Source organism: Python bivittatus, unplaced genomic scaffold (genome assembly GCF_059951505.1).
Source record: "Python bivittatus isolate LINGU-HERP-01145 unplaced genomic scaffold, Pbiv_v1 ctg000320_np1212, whole genome shotgun sequence".
NCBI classification, from domain to species: domain Eukaryota; kingdom Metazoa; phylum Chordata; class Lepidosauria; order Squamata; family Pythonidae; genus Python; species Python bivittatus.
In genome coordinates, this window is record NW_028277052.1 from 11,614,967 (window position 1) to 11,642,175 (window position 27,209).

General features: G+C 41.9%; 1 protein-coding gene across 3 annotated transcripts in view; it reads right to left on the reverse strand.

Annotated features, from left to right (window-relative positions):
- The window catches only part of ROBO3 (roundabout guidance receptor 3), a 146,765-nt gene that overhangs the window by 36,594 nt on the left and 82,962 nt on the right, over positions 1-27,209 (reverse strand). For 2 of the 3 annotated variants that reach the window (XM_088139101.1, XM_088139099.1), the window contains exons 4-9: positions 27,002-27,122; positions 25,923-26,061; positions 20,937-21,064; positions 19,390-19,401; positions 12,600-12,724; positions 9,069-9,240 (exon numbers count right to left, since the gene is read on the reverse strand). In XM_088139101.1, the coding sequence (XP_087995227.1) occupies positions 9,069-9,240; positions 12,600-12,724; positions 19,390-19,401; positions 20,937-21,064; positions 25,923-26,061; positions 27,002-27,122 (697 nt within the window). The remainder of the gene's footprint in view (positions 1-9,068; positions 9,241-12,599; positions 12,725-19,389; positions 19,402-20,936; positions 21,065-25,922; positions 26,062-27,001; positions 27,123-27,209) is intronic. The other variant, XM_088139100.1, reaches the window with a different exon arrangement.

Here is a 27,209-nt window from a genome sequence, read left to right on the forward strand (position 1 = left end):
TGTTTCTTTGGATATGTAGTTCTTCCCTTTTCAGAATGTCTCCAAGTGACATCAGGAGCATGGTGGGTAACTGAAAACAGTGGAGGTTCAGGGGAGGAATTAACCACAGCAAGGCCAACCCTATCATTTGCTAGAGTTAAGCAGCAGCGAGAGCTATCCAGGCATTTCCTTCGATGTCTTCTAGGCACACATTTCCTTCTCTGAGAACTACGCGAACTACATAAAATATCTCAAGTCTCCTAAACAAGCTGTGGCCATCAGAGGTGATGATGGCTCCTATCCCTTGCCAATAATGAAGCAAGATCTAACGGCCTTCTCGTCTTCTATTCAGACAGCCGAATGTTACCTTCAAGCAGAGACAAACTTGGCCACAGCTCTAGTTCAAAAGTGCCAGGGATGGAGGACCCACCTGTGGGAATGAGCCACAGCATACCCTCACAGTGATGTAAGATCCATAATGTCTCATTCACACATGCTGCTATCACAAAATGTTAAATCTGCATGCGTGAATCACGCTTGAGGGATACAAATATGCAGAGAAGGGGAGACAATAATAGAAAAGCTTTAGCACAGTGAGCAGTCTGAGCTCTTATGAATGCAATGAAGTGTCTTGCTTTTGCTTTATCTCCCAGAAATCAAAATGGACCCATTATTAGTTATTTTTTACACAGAAATTGCTTGTTATGAAAGGAAGAAAACCTATTAAGCTACTTCTTGTGCAGAGACTAGGACCAAGGTAGAATTAATATAGCAGAAGCACGTACATCTCCTCTCCTCCCCACCCCAAGCACCCTAGTGCTTTCCTCCTATTGAACATAGTAAAAGAAATATGCAATCAGCCAGTGATACAAAACATTCGGGTGTGATCTAATAATGAGAAATCAGTTCGGCTGCTATCAAATAATTCTGCTCAGTACATTGCTCATGCTAGAAGTATTTGCCTAACATCTGCACACAGACATTGAAATAGATGAGAGATGTTTAGAAGTACATTCTCTAATTTCCAAGACTTGTGTGATGTGATGTGATGTGATGTGTATATATATATATATATATATATATATATATATATATATGAAAGAAAGAAAGAAAGAAAGAAAGAAAGAAAGAAAGAAAGAAAGAAAGAAAACTCATGTTCTTTGAATTTTGCTATGTAAATGTGTGCAATATTCCTAGCTGTTTAATCACGTACTGTGATGTACAGAAAGCTGATCAAACAGAAGAATCAAACTTGCCTTCTGTCATCATTCTATGTAGTCACTGCCAGATTAAAGCATTTCTTAAGTCCCCTTCACACTTCATTCTCCAAGGATTCCAGATTTCATGAAAACCCACACTGAAGTAGACAACCCTTTTTCCTTTCAACTGAGGACTTCATTCCATTAAGGGTTATCAGTTAGGCAATATGGTGAGCAGGACTAAAACAAGCTATGAGTTGTGCTAGAGGTAAACATGGGTGCAGGGGGGTGGGGATTCATCTTCCCCCCAATACTGCTTCTGTTTCTTTCTGACAGCCTGATCTCTCTTTCCCAAGCCGCAGGAAAGCAATAAAAAATTAAAATATCATATAATCCAGATTATATCAGCTTCAGCATTATTGCATTGGTGTTTCATCTTTTCTGAGAATCAAGAAGAAATACATGGGGATATTCCTTTTTCTTCACCCCCCGAAATAACACAGTGAGATGGCTTGTACTGGAAGATAGCAACTGGCCCAAAGTCACCTGGCGCACTTTATGACTCAGTGGGGATCTTCTTGGTCCCAGTCCAATACCTTAATCACTACACTATGCTAGCTCCAGTGGATGATGCAGTCTTTGCTGTCATCCACAACCCAGTTCTTCCTGTAGCATAGGTAAATTAATACCCTTAATTAGTCATATTCAGATCTGTGTTCACTGAATGCATAGGGCCATAGCTTGGTGGAAGAGTACATGTTTTGCATGCAAAGATAGATTTATAGATAGATACACATACACACACATATATATCCAGGTTCAATGCATTGCATCTCCAGGTAAGGCTGAGAAAGGCTCTGCTTGAGACCTGGGAAATACGTTGTGGCCAGTAGTGCTGGTCTCAGAATCAGTAGTGCTGCCTAGAATCAGTAAAATCCAGCTTCTTAAATACCCATATCTGTTGGGCTTGCCCTTCCTTTAAGCACAGGCCCTTTCTTGGTGGCAGGGATGCTGGTCCTCACAAGGTCTCAGATCATGTAGACAGAGCTATGTGCTGTTCTTTATTTAGATGGGAAGAAACTATTGATCATGATCATGTCTTCTCTGCACAGAGATTCTTCATTTATTGGCTAGGTTCACACCTCATGTTACACCATCATGTTGTTCCTTTGGCTTAGCATGTTCCCAGCCACTGTGGATCATAAACCATGGTTTATGGCTCAGCATGATGTGGGAAGTGGCCACTATGGTTTGCTCAATACACTATGGTTAAAACAAGTCATGACTTAGCTTAATGTATTAACCCAACTGCTGACATTTGACCAGAGGTCATCACCAACTGAACTGATGTCAGTGGCAGAACTGATCCAGCACTATTTAATCAAATACAAATTTAGAAGCAAAAGAACTTCTTCTGAGCTGGAAAAAGCCAGGAGCTGTGCTAACCAAATAAACACCCCACGCCCCAGTTGAGAAGTGCAACGTTCTTCTCAAAGCACTTGGTGTCGGTGCCAATTTTATGGTGGATCAATACCATTGATCAGTCATGCTGGAGGGAGCTTGCTCTGACAGTATGAGAAATGACACTAAATAACCACCCTATTGAACACAAGCAAAGCTGAAGCGTGCGGGCAGAGAAAGAAGTGGGAAATGAGAGCTAGGGGTGGGCAGGAACGGGTTACTGGGCAGAGCACGAAGGATTAAAAGAGCATCTCTGTCCTCAGAGAAACAGCCATTAATTGAAGCTGAAATATTATCCTCCTTCCTTCGGTCAGCATACTGACACAAACATTTGCTGGGGTAAATGGTAGGGATGGGTATAGAGAGCAAGAGCTGCGGGATTGGAAAAGAAAAATGAAATGGAATCAGAAATAAAATGCAGCCACGTGGATGATCATATTCAGACTTTCAGCCACCCATATACTCCTCCACAGTATTCCATACCACCCTTTCCTGATCTCCCATTCCTGGCCCCTCAAGCATGTTGTCCATGGCCGCTGAGCACATTCAGCCCCTACTGAGCTACTTTAGGATTCTCCCCGACTCTTCCCCCCACCCCACAGCTTTTCTTCTCTTTTTCCCTAAACTGGCAGGCCCTGGGCTTCTCCCAATCTGCTGATACCAAGCCGTAATGTTCTTTTAGTGCAGTGATGATGTCCTGCTTTATCCTGATGCTAATGGATCTATTATCTCCTCCCCATTCTAGGAATCTGGCTAAGCCAGGGTTTTGTGTGATGTTGGGTTTATGCTCTCTGAATTCCTTATGTTTTTTTGCCTTAGATTTCCTTTACACACACACACACACCCACACATACACACACACGAACATTTTCCTCTGATCTGAGATTGATGAATTGTCTGGGATTACAACCTGTTTGCTTGTAAATGGATACCTTTGCAAAGCACCAAATCTACCTAACAGCTAGCAGAAAAGTAAATGCTATTACATCTGGTGCACTAAAGTTTTAGGAGAAGCATTTCATGAGCATTTCATAAAAAGCAGGGAATGGTTCTTTTTAAATCAAGCGACCGATGTTTTCCAAGGTGATTTGAAAAATGTGCATTTGCATTTATTGGGGGCTCTTTTTTAATTGATTGATCAACTAGATGGAAAAGTCTTAGAGCTTTAAGATCAACTGACAGCTCCCAAATCCATATCATAATTGTTTATCCTCTGTACTTAAAAATCTTCTATTGCTCCCTAAAGGATTGCTAAGGTGGCTTACAAACTGAATGAAACTGGATATTATTTGCCTTTGAATTTGAGCCAAACATTTCCTGGGCAGATAAAGTGATTTTCATTCAGGCCCACTTTCATTCCACTGTGGGTTGGAAAGTAATCTTGTGAAGGGGAAAGTTCAAAAGCAAATGCCCTCTTTTGATGTGGCAGTCGTTATACTTTGCTGTCATTGTGATTAATGCCACAATTAAGAAGTAGGTTTAGCTTTGATTCCCTGCCACTAAAGAAAACATAAAAGACTAGATTAAGCAGCTTCCCCCAGCCCCCAAACCTGGTGATTTCCTAACTTGCAAAGATGAGTAAATATTTATATGTCTGAAGCCTTAATTTTGATTGAAGTATGACAGCATGCTTGGTGCCAGATTGCACGTTGTACCCTAAACTTCCCCACAGCTTCTCCCCCAAAATAATTGAAAAGGTGAAATCATCTGAGATTGTCAATTCTTAGGGGATGATGGCATTCTCACACAAGGTCTCAGAGCCAATGATTTAAATCACGCAAATATGGGCAAACTTGTGAGATTTCAGCCATTTTTAAGATATGGGGAGACCAGAGCTATCATGTTACCCTACACGATGGTGCCTGGGGCTTGAAAGTATCACCAACCTCTGCTCCAATACATAAACAGCTTGCTTGAACTACAGGTAGTTCCAGGTTAAGAGGTGCCCGAGTGTAACAGACTTAATCTTGTAGTCAGGGGAAAGGAACCTGGGATCCTCTGTCACTCAGGGATTAGAACTTGTTTTGAGGAATTTCCAGTCTTTCATTGTGACAAGGTGGGTGGCTTGATAGCCTGTTTGCTGAAGTACTTTTCTTTTCTCTTCCTGGTTTGCTTTTGGCTTGATTTCCCTGATGAATCTAAGGCCAGGGGTGCCATCTTTAAGGCTTGCCATTTCTAATCACCCTTCAGTGGCATGCTCCTGATCCATGCAGGCAGTTGTAGAATAAAACACATTGTTAATAAATGGTGTTCTTATGCACAAGTCAGATAATAATCAATGAGACCTAATGCTTAAAAAGCTAAACAAACAGAAGTATTGAAAGAAGATCAGCAGGGGAGGAAATAGCAAAATATCACTGATAGTAGGTTTGGGTCTCATTAAAACTTAAAATAAAGCATTCTCTTGGAAATTCCAGTAAAATGGGTTCAGGCAAAAGGAGTGAATGGCCATGAAAATGTGTTTGGCTTTGAGCAGCCTTTCCCAACTGGATGATCTTGTGATGCTTTCAACAGCCCAAATTCTCAGCAATGGCCATGCTGGCTACAAATTCTGGAATTGCCCTACATATCTGGAAGAAACCCAGGCTAGGGAAAGTTGTCCAAAAGTAAGCGAAAAACCAAAGTTTAGGGTACCTTCTCCCTGATTTAAGCAGAAAATATGTTTATAGGTAGTCCCTGGGTTATGAACGCCTGGTTTATAGACGACCCATAGTTAAGAGTGGAGCCTATTGCAGCAAAATTTGAGTTAAATACACAATGATTCGAGTAAAATACACAATGGCTCGAGTTAAATACACAATGGTTCAAGTTAATTATACAATACTACTTATACAGTATTATACAAGAATACTGTTCTGGCTTACATACAAATTCGACTGAAGGACAGACCCTGGGAACGGAACTTGCTCTTAAACTGGGAACTACCTGTACAGTCCTCCTTAGAAGTGGGTCTCAGAGGGGGAAAAAACATTGGAGTTAGGTTATCATGCCAGCTTTCTGAAAGATGTGTCTTTCTATTCCCCAGAAACTCAACTGAAGTGACCAAACTCCACCAGCCCAGCGAGCTACCTGCTCTGCCCATTATTTACAGCCCTAATTACTCTCGATCGACTGGGAAACAGCAAACGGACAAAGGGCGATGAAAAGTTCACACACAATTGAATTTCCCAGTAACAATCAGCAGTGAAAGCGTGCACAAGGGGAGGAAGGAAGGGGGCAGAAAATCAATCATGGCAAAGGAGCTGGCTTTGGACAGACATCATCTGTCGCACCTGCCAAGCTTTCAGCATGAGGGACTTGCACCCGTCATGCATGGAGGGGACTGATCATCGTCCTCCCTCTGTGGCTGCCCTGCCAAATCTCCCACACCGGAGAGAAACTGCTTGACGCATTTGGTGACATGCGTGGGTGCAGTCAGCAAGGCTGCGCACCAGACCAGATTCTGAAGGCTTTAGCCCATGTGCTAGGGGACCATTGGCTGCTTGGCTCCGTTGACTCACTAATGCCTCCCTAGCAGATTCTGGGCACTCAACACTTTTTTTAAAAAAGAAAGTATTGCTTCTTTTTTTTAAACAAGTGACACAAAAGAGCCACATCTTCTGCATAGTGTGGTAGAGCAGTTTGGGAGGAATATGTCTCTTTCTGTTGCCTTAGAAACCCAGCTGGTGATGTTGCAACTAAATGAGGATTTCAGGTTACAAGCTCCTTTGTCTTCTGAATCTCCTCCAATTGTCTGGCACCGATGGGTCAGGTGCTGCCATTTTGAGAAAAGGGGACAGAGGGAGGCCTCTGATCAGGATAAAGAATCCGTATAGAGAGGGAAGCCCTAGGGAAGAAAGTTGAGTACAAAAACCTTTTCTTTCCAGATCATTAGTTCGGCAAGGTAATAGCTCAGCCAAGCCTGTTTGCAGCTGGAATGGATAAAGTAGGTACCAGCTGGAGCAACAGATCCTCTGGGGCCATGCTAGCTCCCAACATCTCCTGCAGGAACCAGAACCAGGTGTTTCAGAAGTAGCATCGTGAGCTTCTGGCATTCTCTGGTTGGAACAGGGACTAGATAGAATCTTGTGATGCCTGGAAGTGTGTCATGCAGTCTTCTCACCTTTGCTGCCTACTCCTAATATGATTTAGATCCGTGTTTCTCAACCTTGGCGACTTTAAGATGTGTGGACTTCAACTCCCAGCATTCCCCAGCCAGCCAGGCTGGCTGGGGAATGCTGGGAGTTGAAGTCCACACATCTTAAAGTCGCCAAGGTTGAGAAACACTGATTTAGATTGTGATTTCTGAACACTTGGTGCTATTTACAACAATAGCTAGAAAACTGAGGTGCCTCTCTTCCTCCTCTACTGAGCATGACTTGTAACTTGACATTTCACCAGCCACTCCTTTGCTTTGACAAAGTACCCCCTGCTTGGAAGGCAGGCGGCAGAAATAGGGTTATGAGAACGGCTCTGGGAAGAAAAAATCAGCAATCGTCAGAGAGCAGTGAAAAAAACCTGCCTATTCAGCTCTTATCTTTCTCCTTCTCCCCCTTCTTTCTTTCCGGTAGTTTTATTTCCAGCAATAAAAGTGAGAGGTTCTCTGATCCAGACCAGCTTGTTTTTTCTGGCATCTGAACATTACCAAGGAAACTCTCACAATATAAAATTAACTGCAGAAAGCTGAAGGAGGGGAGGCGGAAGAAAGATTCTTATGGGGTTTGGGGAGAAAACATTAACAATTCCCTGCTGCCCGTGAAATGAAATGCCACCAGGAAGAATCTGCAAGACCAGAGAAATAGCTGCCCCATTTTTCACTGGACAGAAAATGCTCATCCTCTAGTTTCTTCGTGACCTGGAGTTCTTCAGACAGGATTGAAATGATAGACAATGCTACTGGCAATGATGGGAAATAAATCTAAAACATCTGGAGGGCATCAGTTTCCTATCTGTCATTTGGGGGATCATTTACAAACTATTTGTAATATTTGTGGTTTATCCATCAGCCCCTTCTTCCAACCTCTCCTTGTCACACACACATGCACAAATCTCTTTAGGGTGTGTGTGTGTCTGTGCATGTGTCACTTTTTCTTGCCTGCTGAAAGGTAAAAGAAATGGGATCAAAGCATTGCTAAACTACTTGCCACCCAGAAGAGATGGGCCATGTTTGGCAGACATGGCTGACCGAATTTTCTGCTCCCCTAGGTAAGTGACTTATCTCCATACACTGATAGTGCCTGATTGCAAGCCACTTAGTTGGAAAGCAGCTATTCTCTGAATTGGTGGTGGATTGCAGCAGAGAGCAAGTAGATCAGGAAGGAGGGGGTGAATTCCAGGAAGGGCAAGGAGACAAAAGACAACACAATCTGGAGGTGGAGTGTGGGAAGCATAAGGGGTTCATGATAGCCACTCATTTCCCAGGGTATATCCACAAGTGGCAGTAATATTTATTAATTAATTTATATGCTGCCCATCTCCCCCAGAGGGTGACTCTGGGCAGCTCACAGTTAGTGTAAAACCCAAAAACAATTAAAAATACCCACATTAATTAGTAAAAAAGTCAGACAATATAAAAAGATCCTATACATAAAAAGACTAAAAACATTCATGATGAAGGGGGAGTAGAATCCATTACCCTACAAGCCACTTCCACTGGTGCGAGCCCCTATCCAGCCCCCAGGCCATCTGGGATAGCCAGGATTTCCCACTCTGATGAGAGTATAAACTCTTATAGGTATAGATTGAGTCTGGCAAGATTCTGTCTATGGGGTGTAAGCAAATAAAGGAACTGAACTCAACTGGACTGTTTCACCATTGTTCTTGGGCTGGGCCTGACAGACTCCTCCTAGCTGTTGCAAAGGGCAGTCAAGGGAGGGCATCACTTCCCCTCTTTCCACCCACTCCTATGAAAAGGGAGTAAAAAAGAGACAGGGACAGAGTACCCAAAGAAGTCCCATTTTCAGAGTTTCAGTTTTGGCACTATACCTATCTTATAAGCTGGAAGGGAAAATTGATACTCCCACCTCCAGTAAACAGTTTGTACAGTATGGTTAACTGGAGAAGGTTAGTTTAGCCCCAGACATCCCTGGAGCTGTTTGGGCTAAAACTATCCCCTTCTAGTTTAGATGTTGGGATTAATTAAGTGAGTTGGGATGTTCACACAACACATTGATCTCCTGTTGACCTTCTTGTGTGAACAGGGCCATGAAGTACCATCAAACTTTAGATTAGAAAGGGACCTTGGGAAATCATCTAACCCAAGTTCCTTGAGATTGTTCCTTACCTCTATAATATGGAGCATACTGACATTTCTAAGAATTGCCTGCCCTGCCCAATTATTGTTAAGAAAACATTTTCCGTAGCTTCTCTGTGACTGGAGTAACATGTATATGGTCCCTCCTTCTTGACAGAAAAGAAAGTAATACAGCTTCACACTCCTAGGACACTTACCATCTTCCACCTCCAGGAGAGCTTTAGCAAGGATGCTTCCTGCCACACTAATGGCCTGGCACATGTAGTAGCCTGAATCTGAGGTCTGCACATCTGCAATTGTCATCTCACCACTTGGAGCTACAGAAAAGCGACCTGTAGCTTGAGGGGGCTGGCTGGGAAAAAGAAGAACCTGTAGCAAAGGAGCAGAAAGAGGAAGATAACCACATAAGGGGAATGGCTGGGAGCTATCACAGAATTCTAATATCACTCTCTTTGAGCATCCTTTTTATGCTAATCCATCCTCTACTGAGACTGTTATAGGATCAACCATAAATAAGAAGTCAATCTCAAGAAGTACTGAAGAAATTGCATTTTAACAGGTTTTTGAAAGTGAGGAGCCCAATCTGAGACTTGTTCTTCTTTTGGAATTATAGTCACTGCTAGGAAGCTGCTGCAAATTGAATTCCTACATCAACATTTCCCCCTTATTAAGTTCAGGCATAAGAGGAAACCACGGCCTTGAATTTGCACATTCTGTCTTCTCTTCTCTTTCTTATGTCACAGGGATAGACCAGAAGTATCACTTTTTAAACAAACCATAGATATCCAAGATGCCTAAATACAGGGAGCTGCATTTTGTTTAAAAGATAATTTTAGAACACATCAGGGTCTAAAACTCTGCGGTGATCTTCATTTGTTCTCATTGCCTCTCACTGAAACAAACCACTGTTCCTTGAGAATGGATGCCATGAGAAGTGTAGCTAGTTTTAAACTTTGCAGGCAGGAAGACTGAGATGGAGACAGAGTTCATGAGGTTAAGACTCACTGTGCCTCATTCCTTGGGTAGGAAATCACGGCTCCATAATGTTTGAAGTGCACTACAATGCTTAGGCATGTGATGTGGCCTTTATAATTCTCCTCCACTTACACTGTTGCCTACAGGTAGCAAGCAGGCCTAAACACGCCAAGCTGGAAAATGTGCCAGAGGAACTACCTGCCTTCAGAGGCTTACCAACCATATCTGCTCCCACTTTTACTTAGGTTCTAACCTAGGAGGTTGTGTTTTCCCAAGGAAGAGCTAAGCCCACCCCATCTCTATACAAGGCAGAAAGAGAGCCCAAGTGGTAAGCTTTCTGTCAGGGATTCCAACCCTGAACTCACCAGATGATCTCCAAGACCACCAAAGAAATCCCTTAATGCCAAAATGCTATGATTGTGTGAATATGACATCTGTTTCACTGAATGAGTTTCAGCTCCTGCTCTACAGCAAACAATTCACTCCCCTCCCAAGGGCAGTAGCGTTCCTTGCTTTTCCTTCCCCCTTCCTTTCTATCACTGATCCTCTCAGGGTGAGAGTAACTGACACAGTAATAGCTCAGTGCTATTTAAAGGCATCTTAGAAACTCCAATTGTTCATTCCAAGAGACTGGATCTCCTGAGAGGTGTATCATCCCATACAACTGGATGACATGAGCAGCTTTGGCTGGCTACAAAATAAAAGGCAAAACCTTAGCTCCCGTTGGCAGCCCAGGATACAAAAGAAACACCACCATCATAGGAATTATTAAGCATTTCTTCTCAAATCCTCTCCTTCCGTTATTTTACCTAAATTCTGTGCAGTATCAATCGATGCAAAACTCATGGAATCAAGAAAACTGTAACACCCCATTTTACCAAAATAAAATGGACGCAGTAGCTATTCTGGTTTCCTCTATGGCTAAATCTTCTACATTTTGAAAAATCAGAATATCATTTTGCCCTGTTTTCCGGTATAGTACTTATCTTGCTGACCTGGGAATCAGCAAGCAGGCTCTCTGAGAAGACCCGCATAAGACTGTGCTGTTTACATCTCTGGACTATGATTATCAACAATCTTGAAGCCAAAAGGAATGGGAAGACATTTAAATCCTTTAGAAAAGAAGTAGGTAGAAGATTGTAGACTGGAAGACAGCTGGTGGTGACATGGTCTGTTGACATGGGTTTCTGACTCCCAAAGTTTAATACAGCAAGTACAATTACAAGCAGCCACCACAGATGTAATTGGTGACAAACTAAACATGTTAAATACAAGTGTGAGTGTTATGTACTACCTAATCTAATTCTGAAGTGGAGGCTGGTTTTTATAGCTTATTTCATAGGACATTCCAAAATATGGCTCAAGGTGTACTGGAGGTAAATGGTTTTGCCCCAATCCACCATTTTGTTTTTAGTACTGCTCAATTCACCACATCTGCCATTATTTTACACCAGTGAAATTTGGGATTCTAGACCACATAGATCCTACAACCTAGAGTATGTACTTTTGCTGTAAGAATTCTTCTTTCCAGCCCACAAAATGCTTCTACAATCCATAGTTCATGTCAAAACAATCTTCTATGTCTTCATTTCCCTAAAGATGCAAACATCAGCTAATGCAGCCCAAGTGCTTTCCGTAATGGGGGAACACTGCTGAGGACTTTAGAGTCAAGACAAGGGAATTGTTTTTGCTTCAGGGCCACATCCATTAGGGACAACCTATCATGGCTGCATGCTGGCAATAGTAGAGTGAGAGACAAAAACTGACACGTTTGCAACACTGCAGGAATTCATAGCACTTCAACATCCTCTCTCTCTCTGCCACTCCATTTCTATAGGTAGCATGACTTTTGGGGAAGTATGACATTAAACCAAGAACTGCATGTGAACTTTGGGTCCCAAACGCCTCACCTGCCTTACCCATCTTAGGGGATCCATTCAACTTTCCTGCATCTGACCCAAGTACTTTTCCTACTGCACTGCATCTTAGTTCTGTATGAAAGTCTATCCTTGGTCATGGAAGCTCACTGGATAACGTTTGGCTAGTCATTATTTCTCAGTCCAATTTTCCCAATAGAAGAATTGTGGAAAATAGTGAAAGGACAAAGTGCTAATTTGAGCTACAGGAGGAAATGTGAAAAATAAATCTAATAAACCAACCACGTCAAGGCACACTCACAAAGCCTCAGTCCTCATTCCCCACCAATTATCTCACCTCTGGGTACCAGTACCATACTAGGAGGTGGTTAGGTAGTGGCTATAGTTTTAGTTATCCCAGCTGCCACAAAGGCAACTGCAGAATGTCACTTTCCATCCCATTTTCTGGCTTCTTTTGTTTTTTGATCCTGTTCTACTCAGGATCAGCATCCCCGCAGATAGGATGAGAAGACTATATGACCCTTCATTATGCCCCATGTCGCCACAGGGAGGTGAAAACTGAAAAACCACAGGAATCAAATGTCTACCGAGCCCATTTTCATCAACCCTTTCTAAAGTTTCACCTTAATCGCAGATATTAGAAGGGACATTTAACCCTCAGGGAGTTTGCACTACACTGGAAGCAGAGAGTTAGTTAACTAGGTGATTTAATTTACTCCGAAAAAACTGGTTGGGTCAATTAAGTATATTTTGAAGCTTAGACAACTTCATGCCCCCCCCCCAATCCTGTTAAGCATGATGCACAAACAGGGTCAAAATCTAGTTACATGCACACTCTCTCTCACTTATATACCCAAACTCACACCATGAACTTACCTGGCTCCCTTCCTTTTGCCAGAACACAGCTGGGGGTGGGTTTCCTTTGGTTTCGCACTGAAAAGTCACAGTGCGGCCTTGGGTCACAATCTGGTCCCGAGGACGGGTCACTAACTGAGGTGGGACTATAGACAAAAAAAGAGGTGGAAGAGGGTCAGTTAGACCAACATCTCTTTAGCAACATTTGCATTGAAAGGCTAACAAGGCAGAAAAAAAAAAGACCCTGAGGGGGCAGTGAAGGAGAGAGGTAGACTTTTTGTTTAGGAACATTGAAAGCTCCCTTATATCAAATCCAATCACTGGCTCATCACTGACCTACATGGCCTAGCTCAATGTAGTCAACATCTGCTAAAAGTCTTCCAGATGTGCTGTGAGGGCAATTCCAGAATTCTTAGAGCTGTAGTTCCAGTACAGTCAAATCCAGGCTCGAGTCTTTCCCAGCTGTGTCTAGAGATGCTGAGGATTGAACCTGGATTTTATTTTTGTGAAGTTATGGCTCTAATGCTGAACTATCTCCTTTGTCCTGGGAACTCAGTATTCTGAGAACCTGTCCTGGCTAATCCCTCTCTCCATTTTGCCCAGTCCTGATGCTGACAATCCTAAAGTAGAAGGATCAGTGGTCTGACAGTTCCCAAGCTAGAGCTTCCCAGTATGGACATCCCAGAAGAGTAGCTAGAGGCATTTACAAGGGAAGAAAAAGGGGTGATTCAAAGCATTGGGAGGTACCAAAAGCAGTTTAAAGGGGGGAAAAAAACCAGACAAAGGAGAACACTTTTAGAGAGCCCTGAGATTTTCTTTTTAAAAAAACCATTCTATACACGCATGCAAAGAATATCAATTTGCAGTGGAAGACCGCATTTAAGGAGACTGAGGGAGGCCAAGAAAGGAACAAGTCAGCTAAATCAACCACCCAACCATGAATAATGTCTCAGATGTAAATTCTTCTCTTTCTGAGTACTTCTGGCTCTTTTAAAACCTTCCCCCATCTCAGCTCTCAATACAAGACAAATGACAGTCAGGTTTTACAAATGCTAATCACTTGCCTTATCACCTCTCCTCCCCCTCCCAAGCTACCAAGAAGAAGTAGAAGACAGAACGTTCTGATCTCCTCTTGCAGAGCGGTAAAGCATTTATGGGGCATTAGGTGCTATTAAAAAAAACCCACATCACCTTCAGGTGTGCCATTGTCATGCTGAGCACTGTAAGCTTCTCCTTAATGAAGTTATAGATTGCTAGGTTGCCCACATGCTAATCAGGAGAGATGTGTGAGCACAAGAGAAACAGTGTGCTTGCTTGCTCCCCTCCTTGTCCACAGTCATCTTCCCTTGGACAACTTCCATAGAAAGAAAAGAGGGGTGGGGTGAAACCCTGCTGATAGTTAATAGTTATTGATTGACAGGAGAAATGTTTGGCAGGGAGGTAGAATGGAATATGTGCAGATAGAATTTAAATGGGAAGTGGAGCTGAAGGGGTTGGGTTGCTTTCATTGTCTACGCTGGTTTCCTTACACTAATCTTTGTGTTGTGTTTGATCCTAGGCAAAAAAGAAAAAAAAGGAAAAGAGAAATTACTATATTTCAGAAACAATGGTGTAAGTGACAACAGGGATCAAAAGACTGCTCAAAGACACGTGTATCCGAAAGAAACACAAGACCTCTTATCAACTTATTCTATATTGAAATCATCCAGTGGAATTCTCTTTTGGAAGAGCTCAACGCAGGTCTCTAAAACAGCCAGGTGGTTAGCGGAGATTTGGCCTTTGGGATGATAGCATCCTGCTTTAAGCATTTCCTCTCCAGAAAAGCTTGCTCATTAATTATTTTGTTATTGTTAGAGCTGAAGTAGGGCTAGTTTCTGTTCTCATCCCCTGATAGCTCCAGTCAACATGACAGAGGGAAATATGGGAATTCTAATTCAGCATAGACAGAGGACACCTCTTTGCGAACCGTATATTAGAGGACATCAAGGGAAAATCTTATTTTTTTCTCAAGTCCCCAGATTAAGCTAAGAGCTGCAGTCAGGAACAGGGTGTACCATCATAACAAAACTAAATTTGATTTGAATTGAATTTAAATGGAATTAATTAAATATAATCCTGTTCAAACTATATGATTCACTGGGACATGGATGGTGCTATTGTCATGTGAACACCATATCCTAATCAGGTGGAGTTGTTTGGAGTTAAACCAACTTCTTTCAGGCATGTGTAAAGTGGAAATAGGGACCTTTATTTTACCCCCTTTTGTGTTGTTGGCAGAGATAACAACTTAAAGTAATCCTACTCTTTCCAGTCCCGCAGCCGTGTGTGTGTGTGTGTGTGTGTGTGTGTGTGTGTGTGAGAGAGAGAGAGAGAGGAAAATGGGACAAATGTGGTGGGATGAGTATGTGTCCTTCAACTCTGGCCCTGATTGGATCACTGCAGACTGTTCCCCCATTTTGTTTTCCAGAAACGTTTTTTAAAACCTGGAAGTTACAATTTCTCAGCCTCCTTTGTGGTGGCCAGGAGACTATCAAAGATGGCTGCTTCCCATGTGACCAAAAGGGGCATTGTCTCCAGGATGGCAATTCAGTGGATCAGGCATGTTGTCTAAACCCAGCCATAAAAAATGTCATTCTTCCAAATGCATTTAATAGTTGTCTTCTGTCAGATTTAGAGTTATGATTCAAGAGCAACCTTCTTGTTCTAGGATCATGTTCAAGCATTGGGGGTGTACATTTGGCCACAATTGTATACCCTTGCTCTAGATGTAGCAAACTGGGAAGAGAGATGGTGGGGAATATTCGAAGAGTATTCTACAAAAGGGCTTTCTATTTTTTAAATCTCTGTGTACCCGTGTGTGTGTGTGTGCAAGAATAAGAACAATCTCAGCCATTCCAGTTCAGTGGTAAAGACGCTCACAACACTGCCAATCACATTTTTCTTTTACTATCACACTTTTTAAAAATGCAGTATCCTTCACTAATTGACAGTGTTTTGACATCTTATTCCACAAAACTGGGGTAGGAAAAAGTAAATAAGAGTTCGAAGATGCCAGCATAAGATTTTATTAGAGCCTTGGAGCAATCAGGTGTTTGGGGTATTTCCTGTCTTGATTTTTATCATCCTGACATCTGAATGCATGGTGGGATCACGGCGGGTAACCCAATCGTCCCCAAACCATCAAAGCCTGGGGTCAAGGCCCGCTGATGCAACTGTCTATAGTTTTATAACTTGAGCCTCTGGGTCATATTTCGCTTCTCACTGCATTTGGAAGCAGCCTCTTGTCTTGACAGTCATAAATCTTGGAGGAGAGAGTGGGTGGCAACGCAAAGAATGCACCAGCCTTTTCAGCAGCCCCATCGCTTTGCTGAAGGTCAGCCTTTGTCCCACAGCCATGCTCAAGCAATCAGCGCACGGGGATGTATTTGTGAAAGTAGGTGAACCCTTTCTCTTGGTAGCTGAGCTAAGGGTCATTCTGCTGGCACAGCAGAAATCAACGGTCTCAGGATGTTGCAGCAAGGGGTGGTTGGTCAAGGGCCATTTGCTCTAACATGTGCCTGGATTCAAGTCAAGGGACCTCTGACCTTTCAGAGCAATAGCTTGCTGGTGCCACCTGCTGTATAATCAAATCAAAATGCAAATGGGAGGGAAGGGGGGGGGCTTTTGTTAATTTGGTTCTTTGGTTAATGATTGCTGAGAAAGCCCCCTTCCCAAATTATAAAGGCAGCCAGACGCAGCCACCCCAGTTACTTCAAAGACTAGTCAAGGCTGGATGATGGAAGCGATATGGTGACTCAGGAAATTCATTACTGCCCCCCAGCACTGCCTCTGCCCTGTCTTCCTGGATACTTCCTTGCTTCAAAGGGGAAAGATAAAACAAGGGCAAGATTGACCTTGTGTGCCTGAGGAAATGTTCCTGTTGCCCACACATCCAGCATGGAGATAAGAGATGATGGCAAAACAAGACCTCCCCTTTTCCTGCTACCTCCCTTCCCAAAGCAGGAAGTTGAATTGCCTTGCTGGGGACACAGCCAAGGATGAAAGGTGGGGAGGGGGGTATTCTTCCTCCAGCATTTCTTGTTCACTTTTCAGCTCCTTATCTGCACAGCTACAAGAATGACTCCTGCTCTGTTGCAGGGAGATTTATTAGCTCTCAACAATAGGCACCTGATGAGGAGGCTGGCCAACCATCGTCCAGCCATCAGGAGCAACAGAAGACCCTGCTTTTACTTAGCCTGTTAGGGATCTGCAAACCACAGATACATGGGAGGCTGGCAGGCCCACCTTAAGCCCGAATGCAACAGTTTCATTTGAAGGCAAACATGTTTTTCCCCATGCAATTTCACCAAAGAGGTTTTCACAAGCTCGTTGAAACCTTTCGCAGCTAAGTGCTTGGATTCTGAGAAAAATCGAACTGTGCAATAAAAGCAATCATTTTCACAAGTCTGTCAGTAAGCAAGATCATTTAGAATCTGATATTCAACACAGAAGAAACAGGGAGGAGAAAAGAGGGAAGGAAGGAATGCTTTTATTAGGACTATACTATAGGTACAACCTTGTTCTCTTGGCCGAGTCACTGATGTTATTTTGCCTTCTCCAAAGCCTCAAACCTTGCCCTGAAAGGCTGATCAGTAATTCAGGATGGAATATCCATCTGGGAAAGCCCACCCCATACTATATTAAAAAGTCACTGAAATGGATTGGTTAGCTGCTGCTTTTTTTAACTACGTACACTGCTGGAAGAACCTTTTGTTGAAATGCAATCTATCAGCTTTCTAAATAAATACGCTTCATGAAAATACCTTGGAGGGAGGAATTGAGTAAGAGAGACAGTATTGTTCATTTCTAGAAATAAATGTGTCACTGCAATGTATAACTGGAAGATTTCTCAAGAAGACAGTTAAGTTTGCAAACTGTTTTGAATTCCCCGTGTGCATATTACTTAATGTTTATAAGCTGTTTGCAGAATATGCTAAGCCATAGGGCTGATGAATGAATGTGTGCATGTGATTATCTTACAAGCCCTGTATATCATGTGTTGATCTTTAGCCAAAGTCATTGGCTTATGTTGAAACTTAAAGCAGCCACGATTCCAAAAACCATGACTTGTTGCTGATGATAACAGCTGTGCACCCAAATGCTCATTGATCTGGGTTTGGTTGACATGTTAGGTCTAAGTCTACGTTTAAAGAACTTAATGTGATTGGAGGATATATGTTTGCTTATATACCTGATTCTCCTTTTCTAACTTATTTACAAGATGAGCTTGTAATGCAATGGCTGCTGCTTGGGTTAAGTTAGGATAGATCAGTGTTTTTCAAACTTGGCAACTTTAAGATGTGTGGATTTCAACTCCCAGAATTCCACAGCCAGCATCCTGGGTGGGGAATTCTGGGAGTTGAAGTCCATGAGTCTTAAAGTTGCCAAGTTTGAAAAACCCTGGGATAGATAGTTTGGCAGTATGTTAAGACCCCTCCTCCAAAGGAATGGTTGAAACAGGAACATTAGTATTGCAGGAAATTGAGGGTGAAAAATGCACTGCTCAGAGCTAGGTAGCAAATTGGATGAATAAGGCAAAGAAGAATAAAGGAGAATCTTGTTACACTGAAGAACAAAGTTAAATATAAGTTGGAAACTTCCCTTGGTGCATTTTTTCTTAAATAGATTGCCATGACATATGCTAATAAATGGCACCTTGTTATCCTAACTGCGTTCTAGTTTTCTTTTAACTGCCACAATGACCAATAGGAAACTTAGAATGGTTTGTCCAGTTTTTTCACCAAGAATTCAGATAACTACGATAGAGTGGGAGGTAGCAGTCACCCTTCTTCAATCTTTGCCTATTCAAACACACATGTTCCTGTTGATGTCAACCGTATGATCTGCTAAATCATTTTGGCATCAGCTTGATATAATGCAACCTTGGCGATCACCTATTTCAAATCAATCCTGATTTGCTGGCTTTAGAAAAATCCAAGAAGGTAAGCTAATATTCATGGAAGATAGAGTAATATTAATGTAGGTGTTTGATCAGCTTAATGCATATGATTATTTATCAGTGAAGTTGTTGCTTGCTTTGGAAGCAAATTTGTTCTGTGAATTCTATTCCTACACTTTCTCTCTGGAGGGAAATACCGGTTCCTCTCTTTGCTCCTTCGTAAGCTAGGATCTTAACTATCATAAATACTTGTATCATTGCTAGGTATCACTGCAGGTTAGCACCTCTAGACAAATTTCAATGTTAGCCCTACAAAACAGGCATGATCATGCATCTCTTTTTCCATTTTCTCTAAGAAGAAGCCATTCCATGTTCTTTATTTGTAAATCCACAAAGTGCAAACATTTTAAGAAACAGAATGATGAAAATATGATCCAGGTAAGATTATGGTGGAACTCTGGCATTCCAAAGAAATTAAGAAAACGTGACTGCAATATTATACACACTTACTTGAATATCTCCATGAAATCATGGGACTACTCAGTAGACACATAATTGATTGCATGATCTGGTTATGATTTTATGTGCCATTCCCTGAGAGTAGATCTCCCATGTGTTCAGAACACAAATGTTTGAAATAATATGTACTGGATTGTACCCACAGTATTATACTTTCTGATTGGCTTCAAAGATTGTGAGTCAATTAATTCATTTTGACAGCAGGAAAAATAATTTGGGACCCACCCCATCCTCCATAAAAATCAATCTGTTCCCACTGTGGCTTGAAAGGAAAAAAAGCATGCAAAAACCTGATCAATGTACCCTAACCCATAGCAGCATGCAGCAATGACATGTGATGAAATGAATACTTACAGAATGGGCCGACTGGACCAAAGAGAACATATGAGAAAAACAAAAATAAAAAAGTATGAGATGCGTTTGATTAAATAAGGCTGACATGAATGCTTAAAGAATTAGAGGATAAAGGTATTAGAGGCCAAACTGGCACACATCTAGTTCCCAATTGATGGAAAGTCCCTGATTCAAGGCATCAAAGCTCACGTACTATGCCCTTGAGAGCTTGGATCCTCACCACCTTTAGGACCACTTGCTCCAGGGGGAATCTGCCCATCCAATACCATCTAACAGAGAAGGGAAGGGTGGGTATCCATCCCACGAGAGATTAAGAGGACAGCGACCCATAAGCTGGCCCATAAGCTTGATGGCGTAAGCTACGGCATACAAATAATTGCAATAAAGAAGGAAGTACAGATGTGCTCAAAGCATTTTAAGGTCATAGAGTCCCTTCTTCTTGGAGATATGCAGACCTTGAGACTCCCCTACTAATATTACAACACCTCCCTGTTTAAGGTGAGTTTTAGAGGTTGGAGTTATCACTAAGAAAAGCAGCTGACTCTTTAGTTTTGGTTTCAGTCTTTAGCAACTGGCCAGGAATTTTATTGTGCATATATTTTAAAGGTTTAGTTTGGTTTTTAAGAAAATGGTGGCTTGGTTCTATTAAATAAATAAACAGTGTGACTGTAGAGCAGGGTTCCTCAAGCTCAGCAACTTTAAGATGGGTGGACTTCAACTCCCAGAATTCCCCAGCCAGCATGGCTGGCTGGGGAATTCTGGGAGTTGAAGTCCACCCATCTTAAAGTTGCTGAGCTTGAGGAACCCTGTTGTAGAGCACCTTCCTAAGTAGCTGCATATTTCTTTAAACAAGATGCAGAGGGAGGCCACCTTTTTATGGCTGGGCTACCATCTGATGTGTGTCTTCCCAGCTGCCCTAGGGGGCATTCCAGCAATAAGGTGATGTCTTAGGAGGGGAAAGGCCCAGAATATTTAACTCCTTTTCCCAGTTTTTTTTGCAAAGCAAACTTTCCTCTGTGTTTACCAGCAGCTGAATGCAGCTGTTTTATTTCTTATTTTTTTTAAAAGCTGGAAAATTCTCACCTTGTTCTTCGGCAGTTTGTTGTCAAATTTTAGGGGCATAATCTTAAAGCAGCTCCATGGTTTGCCAAAAAAAAAAAAAAAGGAGCTGGGGGCCAAAAGCAAGATATAATTTATTTTGAAGGGAGAAAAAAAAGGGGGGAAGCTCTACAAGAAACATATTCAACGTGCTCCTTGATCCCCTTCTGGAACTGTCATCAACTGGATGCTGTCTGGGTGTTTGGACTACAAAACCCATTTCTCCAGATATCTGGAGCGCATTTGAACACCCATCTTGTACATTTACAGTCCTTCTGTTCCCATCAACCCTTGGTATCTGCCTTGATTGATCAGAGCTGCTAACCATCAAGCCAAACAAAACTGCTTTGGCTAACATACCAAGGACAGCATGACCCATCCCCACATTGATCCTCGTGGTCCACGGCTCTTCAGCAGCCAGACTCTGCAATCCACTCAGACCTACTTACCGTGCACACTGAGGGATCCCGAAGCCTCAGATTTGCCCACGCTGTTCTCTGCCACGCAAGTATAGGTACCCTCATCCTCTGCATTCACTCGGCTGATGCGCAAGGTATTATCATTCTGGACCTCTGATCTTGGTTTGAAGGAAAAAAGGATGTCAATGGCTGTGTTAAGCCATGGTGTCTTTAACCATGGTTTCTGGAGTAAGCCACCATGGGCTGGATTCACAAAATGCCCTTAACCACGAGCCTTCATTTAGAAATCTTAACAGACCTGGTTCGTGTGCCTTTTTGAAGTCACGTATATAAATTGAATAAATAAATAAAACCAACCTACATTGTAACTTGGCACAGTGCCTGAATCTACTCAATAGTACAGAATTGTTGCATTCTAGACCACATATCTAATCTGGGTTCTGAATTAACCCATTTTACAAGCTTGGCCTATACCCTGAACGGTAAGCCAAATGGGCTGGTTTGTACAATACGCTAAGCCACACAGACACACACTCCTCAACAACCTCATCCAAAGCAAGTTTAGCGGATTATCCAAATACATCCGTTACCTCTTCGACTCATCTGATTAAGAATATTGTGTGAACACAGGTTGTCCTTTCCTCCAAGGTATTCAAAATCCAGGATAGATAAGTGAGAAAACATGGATTAAGCAGTTTATATGAAGATGACAGACTGGCTGGCTGATCGTTTTTGTACATGGTAACTGCAGCAAGATTATTATATGCACAAAGATGGAAAGATTGAAATACCCACATTAGAGGAATGGTTGGTGAAGATGACAGAATTTGCAGAGGTGGCAAAATTGACTTGTTTAATTAGAGAAAAGACAATATTTGTCAGTGACTGGAAAACCTATATGGACTTTTTGCTGAAAATGGAAAAAATATACTTGTGATTTATGGATTTGATGATTAGAAAGGGTAGGTTATGGAAAGAAGGGAGCTATGATGTAACCTTAGAGAGAGAGGATAAAATTTGAATACATTTATAACCGCTGTAAAGAAGATTGGAAGCCATTTGTTTATATTTTGCCTTTCTTTTTCTTTTTTCTTTTCTATTTCTTTCTCTTTCCATTCTTTATTCTTTCCTTATCATTTTTCTTTTACTTTCCTTTATCTTCTTTTTCCTTTAAATGTTTTTATTCTGTATTTTTTTTCAATAAAAATTAACTTTTTTAAAAAAAGGATGGCTTAGCAAGTTGTCCCTCAAACCAGTTTCAAATCTGAGACTTCAGCATGAAAACCAGTAGTAATAGGGGTTGTAGTAGAGGTAGTACTGTATGTTTTTTAATATATTTACAGATGATCCCACAGCAGCTATCATTACGATAAATAGCCTAGTATCAAATTCATTTCTCAACATAATGTAACAAACATTTCATTTCCATTACACTCACATTTTAAACTCATTACAGAAGCGACAGCATCAGTCAGTATAACACAGTATCATTTAGGAGGGTGACTCTGAATGCCTTCCCCCCTCACCATGGTCTCCTGGGCATCTGAGATGAGGGTTCAGAAACTCTAGATTAAAAAAACCTGGTTCTGTCTGCCAAGTGGATTCCTCCCCCCCCCCACCCCAGAGCAAAATACGCTCAGCAGCAGAACGAACCTTTCTTACTGGAACAGTTCTGGAACTGATCTTGCCCATAGAAAACTGCTTGCAGAAAAGACAACTCAGCCTCCCTAGATTGACAGAAGTACAGTGGAACCTCGGTTTACGAACTTAATTCGTTCCATGACTCTGGTCACACCCCAAATTGGTCGCACCCCGAAGCAAATTTTCCCATAAGGTTCAATGTAATTACCGTTAATCCATTCTAGCGTGGAGGACAGGGAGGCGGCTATTGCATGGAGGGAGAGTCCCCCTCCCTACGACCACGTGTCAGGGGCGGAAAATGGCCATGGACCACGTGTCAGGGGCGGAAAATGGCCGTGGACCACGTGTCAGGGGCGGAAAAATGGCCACGGACCACGTGTCGGGTGGAAAAATGGCCGCGGACCACATGTCAGGGGCAGAAAAATGGCCACGGACCACGTGTCAGGGGCGGAAAATGGCCGCGGACCACGTGTCAGGGGCGGAAAAATGGCCGCAGACCGTGTCACTGGAGGGAAAATGTCTGCATATCCTGTTCGTACCCCGAGGCGGAGTTTGCAAACCGAGGTAAATTTTTGCGGCCGGAGCTGGTGGTAACCCAAAAAGTTCGTTAACAGAGGCGTTCGTAACCCGAGGTACCACTGTATAGGCTAAACTACTGTTCAATGTTTGGAGAACAAGACTTCATGGATTTTGGACAATGAAATTCTCTCTTCTTTCTTTTTGTATATGAGAAGTCCTTTTCCCTTTCCTTTGCCTGGGAGAAACTATAGCCTCTAATAATAATGGCTTGCACTTGTAATGACTGCAGTTACAATTTTTATATATATATATATATATCATACATACATACATACATACATACATACATACACACACATACATATATATATATATATATATATAAAATTTTTATTGAAGATTTTTTAAAAAGAAGATCAAAACTAATACAAACTAATATAAAGTGAGAAAAAGAAAAGAGAAAGAAATCAAAGAGAAAGCTAAAAGTGCAAGAAAGGGAAAAAAAGTAAAAGAAAAATAGAAAAGACAGAAAAAAGACACCAAGAAATGGCTTCCAATCTTCTTTACAGCAGTTATAAGTACAATTATAAATTTTCCTCTTACTCTATGGTTACAACATAACTCTCTTCTTTCCATAAGCTGTCCTAATCATCATCTATGAATCTTTGTCTAATCAAAACCATAAATCCTAAGTTCATTTTTTTCTGTTTCATGCAAAAAGTCTACAAGGGGTTTCCAGTCAACAATAAATGTAGATAACTGTCTTTTCTCTGATCAAAGAAGTCAATTTAGCCATTTGAGCAAGTTCCATCATCTTCACCAACCATTCCTCCATTGTGGGTAATGCTGAATCTTTCCATCTTTGTGAATACAATAATCTCACTGCAGTTATGTATAAAAACAAAGTTCCACGGCTTTTTTCCAACTGTTTGTCCATCAATCCCAAAAGAAAAACCTCCGGTCTCAACTGTATATTAATCTTTAAAATCCTCTGAATCAGTGTATGTATTTGAATCCAGAATTTTCTAGCTTCAACTTTTGTATATTTCTAAGAATGACTGCCACTGACTAGAACTGATTCCTCAAGATCTCAGCCCAGTTCATTCCTAAAACCCAACTTGTCTAAGATCATTTAAAGTAGATATACCAGACATTGAACTTCGGACTTTGTGCATGTAAAACCCAACTCTATATAGTTTGTTCCCAGCTATAGCTCTGTATGTCTGTTTTGGAAGACCGTCTGGTACATATTTGCTTACTGACCGCTGCAAAAAAGGCCGTAAAATCGGGCACGACTCGCTGAACAACCACCCTGCTTAACCATGAATTTTTCCATCTTATTGTGGTCATTAAGTGAGGACTACCTGTACTGCTTGCAGCAACAACAACAACAAAAACTAGACAGCAAAATCCACACAATTATTCTTATTAACTACCACCTTCCCTTGAATTCTTGGTTGCATAAAAAATCAAGTTGTCCTCATATTGTGTTATCTATTTTAATCACATTAAGTGACTCTCTATGGTTACCAATATAAGGAACCTAGTCTTTTTCTCATCAGTAAACTTATTCTCCATTCCCTGCCTCAAAAAATGTGTTCCCTTTCTTATTAGTGCCTTCAGAAGGCCGGGGTGTGTGTGTGAGTGTGTGTGAAATGTCTGTTTTTAACTGCACAGCAACTAGTGCAATAGCCTGTAATGATATTTACTGTCAGCTCTGTTGTGCCTCATGCATAATTATCCAGGGGATTAAGCCCTTTGTCACCCTGAAATCAAGACAAGGGTATCTGAACAATGGTCCCGTTTCAACACTCACACTTTGACAGTAATCGACTGACCTTTGCAGTTTCTGTAGCATGGCAAAAGATGCCTTCGTTTGAATCTGGAAATTGTTGTCAGCCATGATTGCTACTGCTTGTCATTTCTTGCACTTGTCATTTTAAAACGCAAAGGGCCTGATGGCTCTCCTTTTACAACTGGGAAAACGAAGGACACCAGAGCTACTTGAGAAGTGCTCAGGAAAAGGCCATCGACTGCGATCCTTGCAAGTTCTCCTGCATTTTTTTCTACCAATTCCTATCCAGTTTGATGAACTTGCTTCTGATTTTTTTTAAAGAAGAAAAAAACAGTCAAATAGTCCTAGCTGAAGGTGTTCCTGAATTTTGCTTAGCTACGTGGTGCCAATAGGCATGCATGAGGATCCTCTGGGTCACTGTATAATCTTCTCTCCGGCAGTCTACAGCCTCCTGGACTTCTCATGCTCCCACTAAACTCCTAGGGAACACTGTGCAGGAATTCCTCCCATGTCTTTTTCAGACTGGGAAGTGCAGGCAGGGTCAGACCTTCAAGATAATTCAGACAAAAAGAACAAACCACGAGTACTAACGGTACCTTTATTGTAAGGTTACAGTACCTAAATCTTGCAAGTCTGAAAGCATTTCTCCCCTCCTTTACTTTTTACTTTCCAGGAAACTAGGGTTAGTCCCTTCTGAGATGCTTCCCACTCCCTTTTCCTTCTGTGGGCTGAGATATCTTTTGCATGATGGTTGCCTAGTCTGTGGTTCTTCCTCCTGTCTCCCATGGTCCCATGACATAACATTATATCCAGCCAGAGAGGCTTTAAGTGACAGAAAGATTGATAAAAACCAAAACAAACAGCCATAACCCCCTTCCACTATTCCCAACTATCAACCCTGCTCAAAAAGCCATCAAGAGAAATCAGAAAGAAATGCTTAAGCAGTGCGATAATACGGTAGAAAAGCAGAACGCTCTTTTGCAGGGGAAGAAAGTTACAAGGCAGATTTCAGCACAAGGAGAATCCTAAATATGGGTTGAGAACTTGCAGAGGTCACATACCTTCCTCGAGGAAGTTCTCCTTCTTCTTTTCGCCACCGGGATGTTGGCACTGGGTCCCCCTGCACCTCACAGTGGAAATTCACGGTGTCTTCAGCAAGGACCACCTGGTTTATGGGCCTCTTGATGAAGGTGGGCCGTTCTGTCAGGATCAGAAAGTGTTTCAAAGGCAAAGGACAAGAACAGGGTATGGAGCCACCTGCTATTTTAGAACTACTGCTGAGATCTCAGGAGTTTGGCTTGGCCTTCTCCATTATAATTAAAGCAGATGCGATTGAGACTAGGGGAAAGAAAGAGGGATGATTAAAGCATGTTTGCAGTACTGAGAAAAAGAATTTGAGTCGGAGACAGTGAATGACTAATGGCCCTGGGGCTACCTGAACTTACTGTCCTAATCTTGCTGCAAGCAACCCATAGGGGTATGTGAATCACCCAAGATTGGATTCACATGGTTAATGCAATGGGATGAGTTGAGTCAATTAAATTCAATCCATCTCTTGGAGGCACTGAATCAAATTGATTTGAATCATTCATTCAATTTGGAAAAAAAAGATATACTTGGGCTTGCACAAATATGCATCAAATCGACCTCAAAGCACCTGATTCAACAGATCAACCGGATTTGCCAATTTGATCAAGAGGGTGATTTGAGTGAATTGCCTGTGCAAATCTATGCACAGACCCAGTACTCAGCTCAGTTATTTTGCAAAGAGCAATCAGACTCCTCTCCTGGGGTCCAATAGGTAAAAAAGAAAATGGAAAATCCAGGAAAAAAGAAAATTGCAAAAAGATTATAAAAGTGGCTCAACCCAATATTGGTGATAGCCCCACCTATTAGTCCTACACACTACAAGCAGGTACCTCCTCAGAAAGTTTGCTCTAAGATAATACAGTTTCCAACTTCTCTATTCCCCAAATTAAGTGATTAACCTCTTCCGTTTCCCTCATTTCTATCCCTACAACTTCTAAACTTTTTTTTTTTTTTAATACAGTTCTTCTATGGTCTCATCTAGTTGGACCCAAGGAAACTCAGCTTGTTCCTCTGTTCCAGTAGAGTCCACCAGAACCCTGCTTCTACGTACCAAACACCACCAGTTCTGCAGGTTCGCTATCCCGTTCGCCTACCATATTGGTGGCCACACAGATGTACATTCCAGCATCACTCTTTCTTGTGTTGGACATCATCAGCTTTCCACCTCGGATCTAAAGAAGAAGGTCAACAAAAGGCTCTAAGGTCTCTACCCACAGACCTTTTCTAGGTCTATATTTTGGTAGAGAATGGCACTCTGG